The 15,113-nt window shown below is 59.8% G+C and overlaps 1 protein-coding gene across 1 annotated transcript in view; it reads left to right on the forward strand.

The window, feature by feature from the left end:
• Positions 1–15,113, forward strand: part of LOC122546227 (serine/threonine-protein kinase 36) — a 79,184-nt gene that overhangs the window by 28,799 nt on the left and 35,272 nt on the right. The window contains exon 5 of the mRNA XM_087984308.1: positions 4,204–4,453. Coding sequence (XP_087840434.1) covers positions 4,204–4,453 — 250 coding nt within the window. The remainder of the gene's footprint in view (positions 1–4,203; positions 4,454–15,113) is intronic.

Raw genomic sequence — 15,113 nt, forward strand, 5'->3', positions numbered from 1 at the left:
ACACACCCTCCAGGGACTGGGAATCCGCGGGGGCTGTAAATTACACACCCTCCAGGGACAGGGAATCCGTCGGGGCTGTACATTACACACCCTCCAGGGACCGGGAATCCGCAGGGGCTGTGAATTACACACCCTCCAGGGACCGGGAATCCGTGCGCACTGTAAGTTACACACCTCCAGGGACCGGGAATCCGTGGGGGCTGTACATTACACACCCTCCAGGGACTGGGAATCCGCGGGGGCTGTAAATTACACACCCTCCAGGGACTGGGAATCCGTGGGGGCTGTACATTACACACCCTCCAGGGACCGGGAATCCGCGGGGGCTGTAAATTACACACCCTCCAGGGACTGGGAATCCGCGGGGGCTGTAAATTACACACCCTCCAGGGACAGGGAATCCGCGGGGGCTGTAAATTACACACCTCCAGGGACCGGGAATCTGCGGGGGCTGTACATTACACACCCTCCAGGGACCGGGAATCCGCGGGGGCTGTAAATTACACACCTCCAGGGACCGGGAATCCGCGGGGGCTGTACATCACACACCCTCCAGGGACCGGGAATCCGCGGGGGCTGTAAATTACACACCTCCAGGGACCGGGAATCCGCGGGGGCTGTACATTACACACCCTCCAGGGACCGGGAATCCGCGGGGGCTGTACATTACACACCCTCCAGGGACCGGGAATCCGCAGGTGCTGTACATTACACACCCTCCAGGGACCGGGAATCCGCAGGTGCTGTACATTACACACCCTCCAGGGACCGGGAATCCGCAGGTGCTGTACATTACACACCCTCCAGGGACCGGGAATCCGCGGGGGCTGTACATTACACACCCTCCAGGGACCGGGAATCCGTGGGGGCTGTACATTACACACCCTCCAGGGACCGGGAATCCGCGGGGGCTGTACATTACACACCCTCCAGGGACCGGGAATCCGCGGGGGCTGTACATTACACACCCTCCAGGGACCGGGAATCCGCGGGGGCTGTACATTTCACACCCTCCAGGGGCCGGGAATCCGCAGGTGCTGTCCATTACACACCCTCCAGGGACCGGGAATCCGCGGGGGCTGTAGATTACACACCCTCCAGGGACAGGGAATCCGCGGGGGCTGTACATTACACACCCTCCAGGGACCGGGAATCCGCGGGGGCTGTACATTACACACCCTCCAGGGACCGGGAATCCGCGGGGGCTGTACATTACACACCCTCCAGGGACCGGGAATCCGCGGGGGCTGTAAATTACACACCCTCCAGGGACCGGGAATCCGCAGGTGCTGTACATTACACACCTTCAGGGACCGGGAATCCGTGCGCACTGTAAATTACACACCCTCCAGGGACCGGGAATCCGCGGGGGCTGTACATTACACACCCTCCAGGGACCGGGAATCCGCTGGTGCTGTACATTACACACCTTCAGGGACCGGGAATCCGCAGGTGCTGTAAATTACACACCTCCAGGGACCGGGAATCCGCGGGGGCTGTACATTACACACCCTCCAGGGACCGGGAATTCGTGGGCGCTGTAAATTACACACCTCCAGGGACCGGGAATCCGCGGGGGCTTTACATTACACACCCTCCAGGGACCGGGAATCCGCAGGTGCTGTACATTACACACCCTCCAGGGTCCGGAATCCGCGGGGGCTGTAGATTACACACCTCCAGGGACCGGAAATCCGCGGGGGCTGTAGATTACACACCCTCCAGGGACCGGGAATCCGTGCGCGCTGTACATTACACACCCTCCAGGGTCCGGGAATCCGCGGGGGCTGTAGATTACACACCCTCCAGTGACCAGGAATCCGCGGGGGCTGCACATTACACACCCTCCAGGGACCGGGAATCCGCGGGGGCTGTACATTACACACCTCCAGGGACCGGGAATCCGCGGGGGCTGTACATTACACACCCTCCAGGGACCGGGAATCCGCGGGGGCTGTACATTACACACCCTCCAGGGACCAGGAATCCGCGGGGGCTGTAGATTACACACCCTCCAGGGACCAGGAATCCGCGGGGGCTGTAGATTACACACTTCCAGGGACCGGGAATCCGCGGGGGCTGTACATTACACACCCTCCAGGGACCGGGAATCCGCAGGCGCTGTACATTTCACACCCTCCAGGGACCGGGAATCCGCGGGGGCTGTAGATTACACACCCTCCAGGGACCGGGAATCCGTGCGCGCTGTAAATTACACACCCTCCAGGGACCGGGAATCCGCGGGGGCTGTACATTACACACCCTCCAGGGACCAGGAATCCGCGGGGGCTGTACATTACACACCCTCCAGGGACCGGGAATCCGCGGGGCCTGTAGATTACACACCTCCAGGGACCGGGAATCCGCGGGGGCTGTACATTACACACCCTCCAGGGACCGGGAATCCGCAGGCGCTGTACATTTCACACCCTCCAGGGACCGGGAATCCGCGGGGGCTGTAGATTACACACCCTCCAGGGACCGGGAATCCGTGCGCGCTGTAAATTACACACCCTCCAGGGACCGGGAATCCGCGGGGGCTGTACATTACACATCCTCCAGGGTCCGGGAATCCGCGGGGGCTGTAGATTACACACCTCCAGGGACCGGGAATCCGCGGGGGCTGTAGATTACACACCCTCCAGGGACCGGGAATCCGCGGGGGCTGTACATTACACACCCTCCAGGGACCAGGAATCCGCGGGGGCTGTACATTACACACCCTCCAGGGACCGGGAATCCGCAGGGGCTGTACATTACACACCCTCCAGGGACCGGGAATCCGCGGGGGCTGTACATTACACACCCTCCAGGGACCAGGAATCCGCGGGGGCTGTACATTACACACCCTCCAGGGACCGGGAATCCGCGGGGGCTGTACATTACACACCCTCCAGGGACCAGGAATCCGCGGGGGCTGTACATTACACACCCTCCAGGGACCGGGAATCCGCGGGGGCTGTAAATTACACACCTCCAGGGACCGGGAATCCGCGGGGGCTGTACATTACACACCCTCCAGGGACTGGGAATCCGCGGGGGCTGTACATTACACACCTCCAGGGACCGGGAATCCGCGGGGGCTGTACATTACACACCCTCCAGGGACCGGGAATCCGCGGGGGCTGTACATTACACACCTCCAGGGACCGGGAATCCGCGGGGGCTGTAAATTACACACCCTCCAGGGACCGGGAATCCGCGGGGGCTGTACATTACACACCTCCAGGGACCGGGAATCCGCGGGGGCTGTACATTACACACCCTCCAGGGACCGGGAATCCGCGGGGGCTGTACATTACACACCCTCCAGGGACTGGGAATCCGCGGGGGCTGTACATTACACACCTCCAGGGACCGGGAATCCGCGGGGGCTGTACATTACACACCCTCCAGGGACTGGGAATCCGCGGGGGCTGTACATTACACACCTCCAGGGACCGGGAATCCGCGGGGGCTGTACATTACACACCTCCAGGGACCGGGAATCCGCGGGGGCTGTAAATTACACACCCTCCAGGGACCGGGAATCCGCGGGGGCTGTACATTACACACCTCCAGGGACCGGGAATCCGCGGGGGCTGTACATTACACACCCTCCAGGGACCGGGAATCCGCGGGGGCTGTACATTATGGAGTGTAATGCTTGTTGTGTTCCATGTGTGGATGTGTAAGACAGTCTTTTGTTCATGTTGAATTTTTACCCATTCGAGTTTCCTCTTAAAGGGACAATGATGTGCGGTGTCCTTCAAATTCGGAATGATAATGGTGGGGAGGTGGTAACGTACGGGTGTTGCCTATAGATGTACTGCAGTGTGTGTGTGTATACTGGGCTTGAACAGACAGCTACTGTCTATACATGGACTGGAACACACTGTCTCATGTTGTGCATACGGTTCATACAGTGCAGTTGCATTTTTATTTGAGGTGGGGGTGATGAGACGGTGTTTTATTCTGAATGTGTTCCATGCTGCTCCTTCCTGTCTCCGTGTCCTTCCTCTTCCCCCTCTCCACGTTTTCCTCTCTGTCCCTCTCTATCTCTCTCTCCATGTCTTTTCCTCCATCTGTCCTGTCTCTCTGTCTTTGACACTCTCTCTCTGTGCCTTTCGTGCTCTGTTTTCTCTTGCTCACTTCCTCTCTCTGTCTCTCCCCTCTATCTCTCTCCCCTTTCATCTCTCGCTCTCACTCTGTCTGTGCCCCCAGTTTTGCCCGGGCCATGAGCCTGCAGACGTTGGTGCTGACCTCGATCAAGGGGACCCCCCTGTACATGTCCCCAGAGCTGGTGGAGGAGAAGCCTTACGATCACACCTCCGACCTGTGGTCCCTGGGCTGCATTCTGTACGAACTCTACGTGGGCACTCCTCCCTTCTACACCAACAGCATCTTCCAGCTGGTCAGCATCATCATCAAGGACCCTGTTAAATGGCCAAAAGGCATCAGCCCCCACTTCAAGGTAAGCTCTCTGTCCGTGACTGTGGGGAGAGATATACCCAGCTGTGGGAACGGAAGCACTGTCAGGGGGGAACTGTACTGACTGAGGGAGTGCTACACTGTCAGGGGGGGAACTGTACTGACTGAGGGAGTGCTGCACTGTCAGGGGGAACTGTACTGACTGAGGGAGTGCTACACTGTCGGGGGGGGGAACTGTACTGACTGAGGGAGTGCTGCACTGTCAGGGGGAACTGTACTGACTGAGGGAGTGCTGCACTGTCAGGGGGAACTGTACTGACTGACGGAGTGCTGCACTGTCAGGGGGAACTGTACTGACTGAGGGAGGGCTACACTGTCAGGGGGGGAACTGTACTGACTGAGGGAGTGCTGCACTGTCAGGGGGGGAACTGTACTGACTGAGGGAGTGCTGCACTGTCAGGGGGAACTGTACTGACTGAGGGAGTGCTGCACTGTCGGGGGGGGGGGAACTGTACTGACTGAGGGAGTGCTGCACTGTCAGGGGGAGAACTGTACTGACTGACGGAGTGCTGCACTGTCAGGGGGAACTCTACTGACTGAGGGAGGGCTACACTGTCGGGGGGGAACTGTACTGACTGAGGGAGTGCTACACTGTCGGGGGGGAAACTGTACTGAATGAGGGAGTGCTGCACTGTCAGGGGGGAACTGTACTGACAGAGGGAGTGCTGCACTGTCGGGGGGGGGGGGAACTGTACTGACTGAGGGAGTGCTGCACTGTCAGGGGGAACTGTACTGACTGAGGGAGTGCTACACTGTCGGGGGGGGGAACTGTACTGACTGAGGGAGTGCTGCACTGTCAGGGGGAACTGTACTGACTGAGGGAGTGCTGCACTGTCAGGGGGAACTGTACTGACTGACGGAGTGCTGCACTGTCAGGGGGAACTGTACTGACTGAGGGAGGGCTACACTGTCAGGGGGGAAACTGTACTGACTGAGGGAGTGCTGCACTGTCAGGGGGGGAACTGTACTGACTGAGGGAGTGCTGCACTGTCAGGGGGAACTGTACTGACTGAGGGAGTGCTGCACTGTCGGGGGGGGGGGAACTGTACTGACTGAGGGAGTGCTGCACTGTCAGGGGGAGAACTGTACTGACTGACGGAGTGCTGCACTGTCAGGGGGAACTCTACTGACTGAGGGAGGGCTACACTGTCGGGGGGGAACTGTACTGACTGAGGGAGTGCTACACTGTCGGGGGGGAAACTGTACTGAATGAGGGAGTGCTGCACTGTCAGGGGGGAACTGTACTGACAGAGGGAGTGCTGCACTGTCGGGGGGGGGGGAACTGTACTGACTGAGGGAGTGCTGCACTGTCAGGGGGAACTGTACTGACTGAGGGAGTGCTGCACTGTCGGGGGGGGGGGAACTGTACTGACTGAGGGAGTGCTGCACTGTCAGGGGGAGAACTGTACTGACTGACGGAGTGCTGCACTGTCAGGGGGAACTCTACTGACTGAGGGAGGGCTACACTGTCGGGGGGGAACTGTACTGACTGAGGGAGTGCTACACTGTCGGGGGGGAAACTGTACTAAATGAGGGAGTGCTGCACTGTCAGGGGGGAACTGTACTGACTGAGGGAGTGCTGCACTGTCAGGGGGGGGGGGAACTGTACTGACTGAGGGAGTGCTGCACTGTCAGGGGGGGGAACTGTACTGACTGAGGGAGTGCTGCACTGTCAGGGGGAACTCTACTGACTGAGGGAGGGCTACACTGTCGGGGGGGAACTGTACTGACTGAGGGAGTGCTACACTGTCAGGGGGGAAACTGTACTGAATGAGGGAGTGCTGCACTGTCAGGGGGGAACTGTACTGACTGAGGGAGTGCTGCACTGTCGGGGGTGGAACTGTACTGACTGAGGGAGTGCTGCACTGTCGGGGGGAGAACTGTACTGACTGAGGGAGGGCTGCACTGTCAGGGGGGAAACTGTACTGACTGAGGGAGTGCTGCACTGTCAGGGGGGGAACTGTACTTAGTGAGGGAGTGCTGCACTGTCGGGGGGGAACTGTACTGACTGAGGGAGTGCTGCACTGTCACGGGGAACTGTACTGACTGAGGGAGGGCTGCACTGTCAGGGGGGGATTTGTCAAGACTGAGGGAGTGCTGCACTGTCAGCGGGGGAACTGTATTGACTGAGGGAGTGCTGCACTGTCGGGGGGAACTGTACTGACTGAGGGAGTGCTGCACTGTCAGCGGGGGAACTGTACTGACTGAGGGAGTGCTGCACAGTCGGGGGGGAACTGTACTGACTGAGGGAGTGCTGCACTGTCAGGGGGGGAACTGGACTGACTGAGGGAGTGCTGCACTGTCCGGGGGGGGAACTGTACTGGCTGAGGGAGTGCTGCACTGTCAGGGGGGAACTGTACTGACTGATGGTGTGCTGCACTGTCAGGGGGGGAACTGTACTGACTGAGGGAGTGCTGCACTGTCAGGGCGGGAACTGTACTGACTGAGGGAGGGCTGCACTGTCAGGGGGGGGAACTGTACTGACTGAGGGAGGGCTGCACTGTCAGGGGGGGAACTGTACTGACTGAGGGAGTACTGCACTGTCGGGGGGGGAACTGTACTGACTGAGGGAGTGCTGCACTGTCGGGGTGGGAACTGTACTGACTGAGGGAGTGCTGCACTGTCGGGTGGGGAACTGTACTGTCTGAGGGAGTGCTGCACTGTCAGGGGGGGAACTGTACTGTCTGAGGGAGTGCTGCACTGTCAGGGGGGGGACTGTACTGACTGAGGGAGTGCTGCACTGTCAGGGGGGGAACTGTACTGACTGAGGGAGTGCTGCACTGTCAGGGGGGGAACTGTACTGACTGAGGGAGTGCTGCACTGTCAGGGGGAACTATACTGACTGAGGGAGTGCCGCACTGTTAGCGGGGGGAACTGTACTGACTGAGGGAGTGCTGCGCTGTCGGGGGGGGGGGGAACTGTACTGACTGAGGGAGTGCTGCACTGTCGGGGGGGGGGAACTGTACTGACTGAGGGAATGCTGCACTCTAAGGGGGGGGAACTGTACTGACTGAGCGAGTGCTGCACTGTCGGGGGGGGGGAACTGTACTGACTGAGGGAGTGCTGCACTGTCAGGGGGGAACTGTACTGACTGAGGGAGTGCTGCACTGTCGGGGGGGAACTGTACTGACTGAGGGAGTGCTGCACTGTCAGGGGGGGGAACTGTACTGTCTGATGGAGTGCTGCACTGTCAGGGGGGGAACTGTACTGACTGAGGGAGTGCTGCACTGTCAGGGGGGAACTGTACTGACTGAGGGAGGGCTGCACTGTCAGGGGGGGAACTGTACTGACTGAGGGAGTGCTGCACTGTCGGGGGGGGAACTGTACTGTCTGAGGGAGTGCTGCACTGTCAGGGGGGGAACTGTACTGACTGAGGGAGTGCTGCACTGTCAGGGGGGGGAACTGTACTGTCTGAGGGAGTGCTGCACTGTCAGGGGGGGAACCGTACTGTCTGAGGGAGTGCTGCACTGTCAGGGGGGGAACTGTACTGACTGAGGGAGTGCTGCACTGTCATGGGGGGGGAACTGTACTGTCTGAGGGAGTGCTGCACTGTCAAGGGGGGAACTGTACTGACTGAGGGAGGGCTGCACTGTCAGGGGGGGGAACTGTACTGACTGAGGGAGGGCTGCACTGTCAGAGGGGGGAACTGTACTGACTGAGGGAGTGCTGCACTGTCAGGGGGGGAACTGTACTGACTGAGGGAGTGCTGCACTGTCAGGGGGGGAACTGTACTGACTGAGGGAGTGCTGCACTGTCAGGGGGGATCTGTACTGACTGAGGGAGGGCTGCACTGTCGGGGGGGGGAACTGTACTGACTGAGGGAGTGCTGCACTGTCAGGGGGGGGAACTGTACTGACTGAGGGAGTGCTGCACTGTCAGGGGGGAACTGTACTGACTGAGGGAGTGCTGCACTGTCGGGGGGGAACTGTACTGACTGAGGGAGTGCTGCGCTGTCGGGGGTGGGAACTGTACTGACTGAGGGAGTGCTGCACTGTCGGGGGGAACTGTACTGACTGAGGGAGTGCTGCACTGTCGGGGGGAACTGTACTGACTGAGGGAGTGCTGCACTGTCGGGGCGGGGAACTATACTGACTGAGGGAGGGCTGCACTGTCGGGGGGATCTGTACTGACTGAGGGAGTGCTGCACTGTCAGGGGGGAACTGTACTGACTGAGGGAGTGCTGCACTGTCGGGGGGGGAGCTGTACTGTCTGAGGGAGTGCTACACTGTCAGGGCAGGAACTGTACTGACTGAAGGAGTGCTGCACTGTCGGGGGGAGAACTGTACTGACTGAGGGAGTGCTGCACTGTCGGGGGGAACTGTACTGACTGAGGGAGTGCTGCACAGTCGGGGGGGAACTGTACTAACTGAGGGAGTGCTGCACTGTTGGGGGGAACTGTACTGACTGAGGGAGTGCTGCACTGTCGGGGGGAACTGTACTGACTGAGCGAGTGCTACACTGTCAGGGCAGGAACTGTACTGACTGAGGGAGTGCTGCACTGTCAGGGGGGAACTGTACTGACTGAGGGAGTGCTGCACTGTCAGGGGGAACTGTACTGACTGAGGGAGTGCTGCACTGTCGGGGGGGGAACTGTACTGTCTGAGGGAGTGCTGCACTGTCAGGGGGGGAACTGTACTGACTGAGGGAGTGCTGCACTGTCAGGGGGGGGAACTGTACTGTCTGAGGGAGTGCTGCACTGTCAGGGGGGGAACCGTACTGTCTGAGGGAGTGCTGCACTGTCAGGGGGGGAACTGTACTGACTGAGGGAGTGCTGCACTGTCAGGGGGGAACTGTACTGACTGAGGGAGGGCTGCACTGTCGGGGGGATCTGTACTGACTGAGGGAGTGCTGCACTGTCGGGGGGAGAACTGTACTGACTGAGGGAGTGCTGCACTGTCGGGGGGAACTGCACTGACTGAGGGAGTGCTGCACAGTCGGGGGGATCTGTACTGACTGAGGGAGTGCTGCACTGTCGGGGGGAGAACTGTACTGACTGAGGGAGTGCTGCACTGTCGGGGGGAACTGCACTGACTGAGGGAGTGCTGCACTGTCGGGGGGAACTGTACTGACTGAGCGAGTGCTACACTGTCAGGGCAGGAACTGTACTGACTGAGGGAGTGCTGCACTGTCAGGGGGGAACTGTACTGACTGAGGGAGTGCTGCACTGTCAGGGGGAACTGTACTGACTGAGGGAGTGCTGCACTGTCGGGGGGGGAACTGTACTGTCTGAGGGAGTGCTGCACTGTCAGGGGGGGAACTGTACTGACTGAGGGAGTGCTGCACTGTCAGGGGGGGGAACTGTACTGTCTGAGGGAGTGCTGCACTGTCAGGGGGGGAACCGTACTGTCTGAGGGAGTGCTGCACTGTCAGGGGGGGAACTGTACTGACTGAGGGAGTGCTGCACTGTCATGGGGGGGGAACTGTACTGTCTGAGGGAGTGCTGCACTGTCAAGGGGGGAACTGTACTGACTGAGGGAGGGCTGCACTGTCAGGGGGGGGAACTGTACTGACTGAGGGAGGGCTGCACTGTCAGAGGGGGGAACTGTACTGACTGAGGGAGTGCTGCACTGTCAGGGGGGGAACTGTACTGACTGAGGGAGTGCTGCACTGTCAGGGGGGGAACTGTACTGACTGAGGGAGTGCTGCACTGTCAGGGGGGATCTGTACTGACTGAGGGAGGGCTGCACTGTCGGGGGGGGGAACTGTACTGACTGAGGGAGTGCTGCACTGTCAGGGGGGGGAACTGTACTGACTGAGGGAGTGCTGCACTGTCAGGGGGGAACTGTACTGACTGAGGGAGTGCTGCACTGTCGGGGGGGAACTGTACTGACTGAGGGAGTGCTGCGCTGTCGGGGGTGGGAACTGTACTGACTGAGGGAGTGCTGCACTGTCGGGGGGAACTGTACTGACTGAGGGAGTGCTGCACTGTCAGGGGGAACTGTACTGACTGAGGGAGTGCTGCACTGTCGGGGCGGGGAACTATACTGACTGAGGGAGGGCTGCACTGTCGGGGGGATCTGTACTGACTGAGGGAGTGCTGCACTGTCAGGGGGGAACTGTACTGACTGAGGGAGTGCTGCACTGTCGGGGGGGGAGCTGTACTGTCTGAGGGAGTGCTACACTGTCAGGGCAGGAACTGTACTGACTGAAGGAGTGCTGCACTGTCGGGGGGAGAACTGTACTGACTGAGGGAGTGCTGCACTGTCGGGGGGAACTGTACTGACTGAGGGAGTGCTGCACAGTCGGGGGGGAACTGTACTAACTGAGGGAGTGCTGCACTGTTGGGGGGAACTGTACTGACTGAGGGAGTGCTGCACTGTCGGGGGGAACTGTACTGACTGAGCGAGTGCTACACTGTCAGGGCAGGAACTGTACTGACTGAGGGAGTGCTGCACTGTCAGGGGGGAACTGTACTGACTGAGGGAGTGCTGCACTGTCAGGGGGAACTGTACTGACTGAGGGAGTGCTACACTGTCAGGGCAGGAACTGTACTGACTGAGGGAGTGCTGCACTGTCAGGGGCAACTGTACTGACTGAGGGAGTGCTGCACTGTCAGGGGGGAACTGTACTGACTGAGGGAGTGCTGCACTGTCAGGGGGAACTGTACTGACTGAGGGAGTGCTACACTGTCAGGGCAGGAACTGTACTGACTGAGGGAGTGCTGCACTGTCAGGGGCAACTGTACTGACTGAGGGAGTGCTGCACTGTCAGGGGCAACTGTACTGACTGAGGGAGTGCTGCACTGTCAGGGGGAACTGTACTGACTGAGGGAGTGCTGTACTCTCGGGGGGAGAACTGTACTGACTGAGGGAGGGCTGCACTGTCGGGGGGATCTGTACTGACTGAGGGAGTGCTGCACTGTCGGGGGGGGAACTGTACTGACTGAGGGAGTGCTGCACTGTAGGGGGGAACTGTACTGACTGAGGGAGTGCTGCACTGTCGGGGGGAGAACTGTACTGACTGAAGGAGTGCTGCACTGTCAGGGGGGAATTTGTACTGACTGAGGGAGTGCTGCACTGTCGGGTGGAACTGTACTGACTGAGGGAGTGCTGCACAGTCGGGGGAGAACTGTACTAACTGAGGGAGTGCTGCACTGTTGGGGGGAACTGTACTGACTGAGGGAGTGCTGCACTGTCGGGGGGAACTGTACTGACTGAGGGAGTGCTACACTGTCAGGGCAGGAACTGTACTGACTGAGGGAGTGCTGCACTGTCAGGGGGGAACTGTACTGACTGAGGGAGTGCTGCACTGTCAGGGGGAACTGTACTGACTGAGGGAGTGCTACACTGTCGGGGGAACTGTACTGACTGAGGGAGTGCTACACTGTCAGGGCAGGAACTGTACTGACTGAGGGAGTGCTGCACTGTCAGGGGGAACTGTACTGACTGAGGGAGTGCTGCACTGTCAGGGGGAATTGTACTGACTGAGGGAGTGCCACACTGTCAGGGCACAAACTGTACTGACTGAGGGAGTGCTGCACTGTCAGGGGGGATCTGTACTGACTGAGGGAGTGCTGCACTGTCGGGGGGAACTGTACTGACTGAGGGAGTGCTGCACAGTCGGGGGGGAACTGTACTGACTGAGGGAGTGCGGCACTGTCAGGGCGGGGTGGGGAACTGTACTGACTGAGGGAGTGCGGCACTGTCAGGGCGGGGGGGGGGAACTGTACTGACTGAGGGGGTGCTGCACTGTCAGGGGGGGAACTGTACTGACTGAGGGAGTGCTGCACTGTCAGGGGGGGAACTGTACTTAGTGAGGGAGTGCTGCACTGTCGGGGGGGGAATTGTACTGACTGAGGGAGTGCTGCACCGTCCGGGGGGGGGAACTGTACTGACTGAGGGAGGGCTACACTGTCAGGGGTGGAGCTGTATTTAGTGAGGGAGTGCTGCACTGTCGGGGGGGGAATTGTACTGACTGAGGGAGTGCTGCACTGTCAGGGGGGGAACTGTACTGACTGAGGGAGGGCTTCACTGTCAGGGGGGGAACTGTACTGACTGAGGGAGTGCTGCACTGTCAGGGGGGGAACTGTACTGACTGAGGGAGGGCTTCACTGTCAGGGGGGGAACTGTACTGACTGAGGGAGTGCTGCACTGTCAGAGGGAACTGTACTAACTGAGGGAGTGCTGCACTGCCGGGGGGGGAACTGTACTGACTGAGGGAGTGCTGCACTGTCGGGGGGGGGGAACTGTACTGACTGAGGAAGTGCTGCACTGTCGGGGGGTGAACTGTACTGACTGAGGGAGTGCTGCACTGTCAGGGGGGGATCTGTACTGACTGAGGGAGTGCTGCACTGTCAGGGGGAACTGTACTGACTGAGGGAGTGCTGCGCTGTCGGGGGGGGGGAACTGTACTGACTGAGGGAGTGCTGCACTGTCGGGGGGGGGAACTGTACTGACTGAGGGAATGCTGCACTCTAAGGGGGGGGAACTGTACTGACTGAGCGAGTGCTGCACTGTCGGGGGGGGGAACTGTACTGACTGAGGGAGTGCTGCACTGTCAGGGCACGAACTGTACTGACTGAGGGAGTGCTGCACTGTCAGGGGGGATCTGTACTGACTGAGGGAGTGCCACACTGTCAGGGCACGAACTGTACTGACTGAGGGAGTGCTGCACAGTCGGGGGGGAACTGTACTGACTGAGGGAGTGCGGCACTGTCAGGGCGGGGTGGGGAACTGTACTGACTGAGGGAGTGCGGCACTGTCAGGGCGGGGGGGGGAACTGTACTGACTGAGGGAGTGCGGCACTGTCAGGGCGGGGTGGGGAACTGTACTGACTGAGGGAGTGCGGCACTGTCAGGGCGGGGGGGGGAACTGTACTGACTGAGGGGGTGCTGCACTGTCAGGGGGGGAACTGTACTGACTGAGGGAGTGCTGCACTGTCAGGGGAACTGTACTGACTGAGGGAGTGCTGCACTGTCAGAGGGGGGAACTATACTGACTGAGGGAGGGCTGCACTGTCAGGGGGGAACTGTACTAACTGAGGGAGTGCTGCACTGTCAGGGGGGGAACTGTACTGACTGAGGGAGTGCTGCACAGTCGGGGGGGAACTGTACTAACTGAGGGAGTGCTGCACTGTTGGGGGGAACTGTACTGACTGAGGGAGTGCTGCACTGTCGGGGGGAACTGTACTGACTGAGCGAGTGCTACACTGTCAGGGCAGGAACTGTACTGACTGAGGGAGTGCTGCACTGTCAGGGGGAACTGTACTGACTGAGGGAGTGCTACACTGTCAGGGCAGGAACTGTACTGACTGAGGGAGTGCTGCACTGTCAGGGGCAACTGTACTGACTGAGGGAGTGCTGCACTGTCAGGGGGAACTGTACTGACTGAGGGAGTGCTGTACTCTCGGGGGGAGAACTGTACTGACTGAGGGAGGGCTGCACTGTCGGGGGGATCTGTACTGACTGAGGGAGTGCTGCACTGTCGGGGGGGGAACTGTACTGACTGAGGGAGTGCTGCACTGTCGGGGGGAACTGTACTGACTGAGGGAGTGCTGCACTGTCGGGGGGAGAACTGTACTGACTGAAGGAGTGCTGCACTGTCAGGGGGGAATTTGTACTGACTGAGGGAGTGCTGCACAGTCGGGTGGAACTGTACTGACTGAGGGAGTGCTGCACAGTCGGGGGAGAACTGTACTAACTGAGGGAGTGCTGCACTGTTGGGGGGAACTGTACTGACTGAGGGAGTGCTGCACTGTCGGGGGGAACTGTACTGACTGAGGGAGTGCTACACTGTCAGGGCAGGAACTGTACTGACTGAGGGAGTGCTGCACTGTCAGGGGGGAACTGTACTGACTGAGGGAGTGCTGCACTGTCAGGGGGAACTGTACTGACTGAGGGAGTGCTACACTGTCGGGGGAACTGTACTGACTGAGGGAGTGCTACACTGTCAGGGCAGGAACTGTACTGACTGAGGGAGTGCTGCACTGTCAGGGGGAACTGTACTGACTGAGGGAGTGCTGCACTGTCAGGGGGAATTGTACTGACTGAGGGAGTGCCACACTGTCAGGGCACAAACTGTACTGACTGAGGGAGTGCTGCACTGTCAGGGGGGATCTGTACTGACTGAGGGAGTGCTGCACTGTCGGGGGGAACTGTACTGACTGAGGGAGTGCTGCACAGTCGGGGGGGAACTGTACTGACTGAGGGAGTGCGGCACTGTCAGGGCGGGGTGGGGAACTGTACTGACTGAGGGAGTGCGGCACTGTCAGGGCGGGGGGGGGGGAACTGTACTGACTGAGGGGGTGCTGCACTGTCAGGGGGGGAACTGTACTGACTGAGGGAGTGCTGCACTGTCAGGGGGGGAACTGTACTTAGTGAGGGAGTGCTGCACTGTCGGGGGGGGGAATTGTACTGACTGAGGGAGTGCTGCACCGTCCGGGGGGGGGAACTGTACTGACTGAGGGAGGGCTACACTGTCAGGGGTGGAGCTGTATTTAGTGAGGGAGTGCTGCACTGTCGGGGGGGGAATTGTACTGACTGAGGGAGTGCTGCACTGTCAGGGGGGGAACTGTACTGACTGAGGGAGGGCTTCACTGTCAGGGGGGGAACTGTACTGACTGAGGGAGTGCTGCACTGTCAGGGGGGGAACTGTACTGACTGAGGGAGGGCTTCACTGTCAGGGGGGGAACTGTACTGACTGAGG

The sequence above is a fragment of the Chiloscyllium plagiosum genome, unplaced genomic scaffold (assembly GCF_037043375.1).
Source record: "Chiloscyllium plagiosum isolate Xiang-an unplaced genomic scaffold, Cpla_swu_hap1 HiC_scaffold_48, whole genome shotgun sequence".
In the NCBI taxonomy this organism is placed as follows: domain Eukaryota; kingdom Metazoa; phylum Chordata; class Chondrichthyes; order Orectolobiformes; family Hemiscylliidae; genus Chiloscyllium; species Chiloscyllium plagiosum.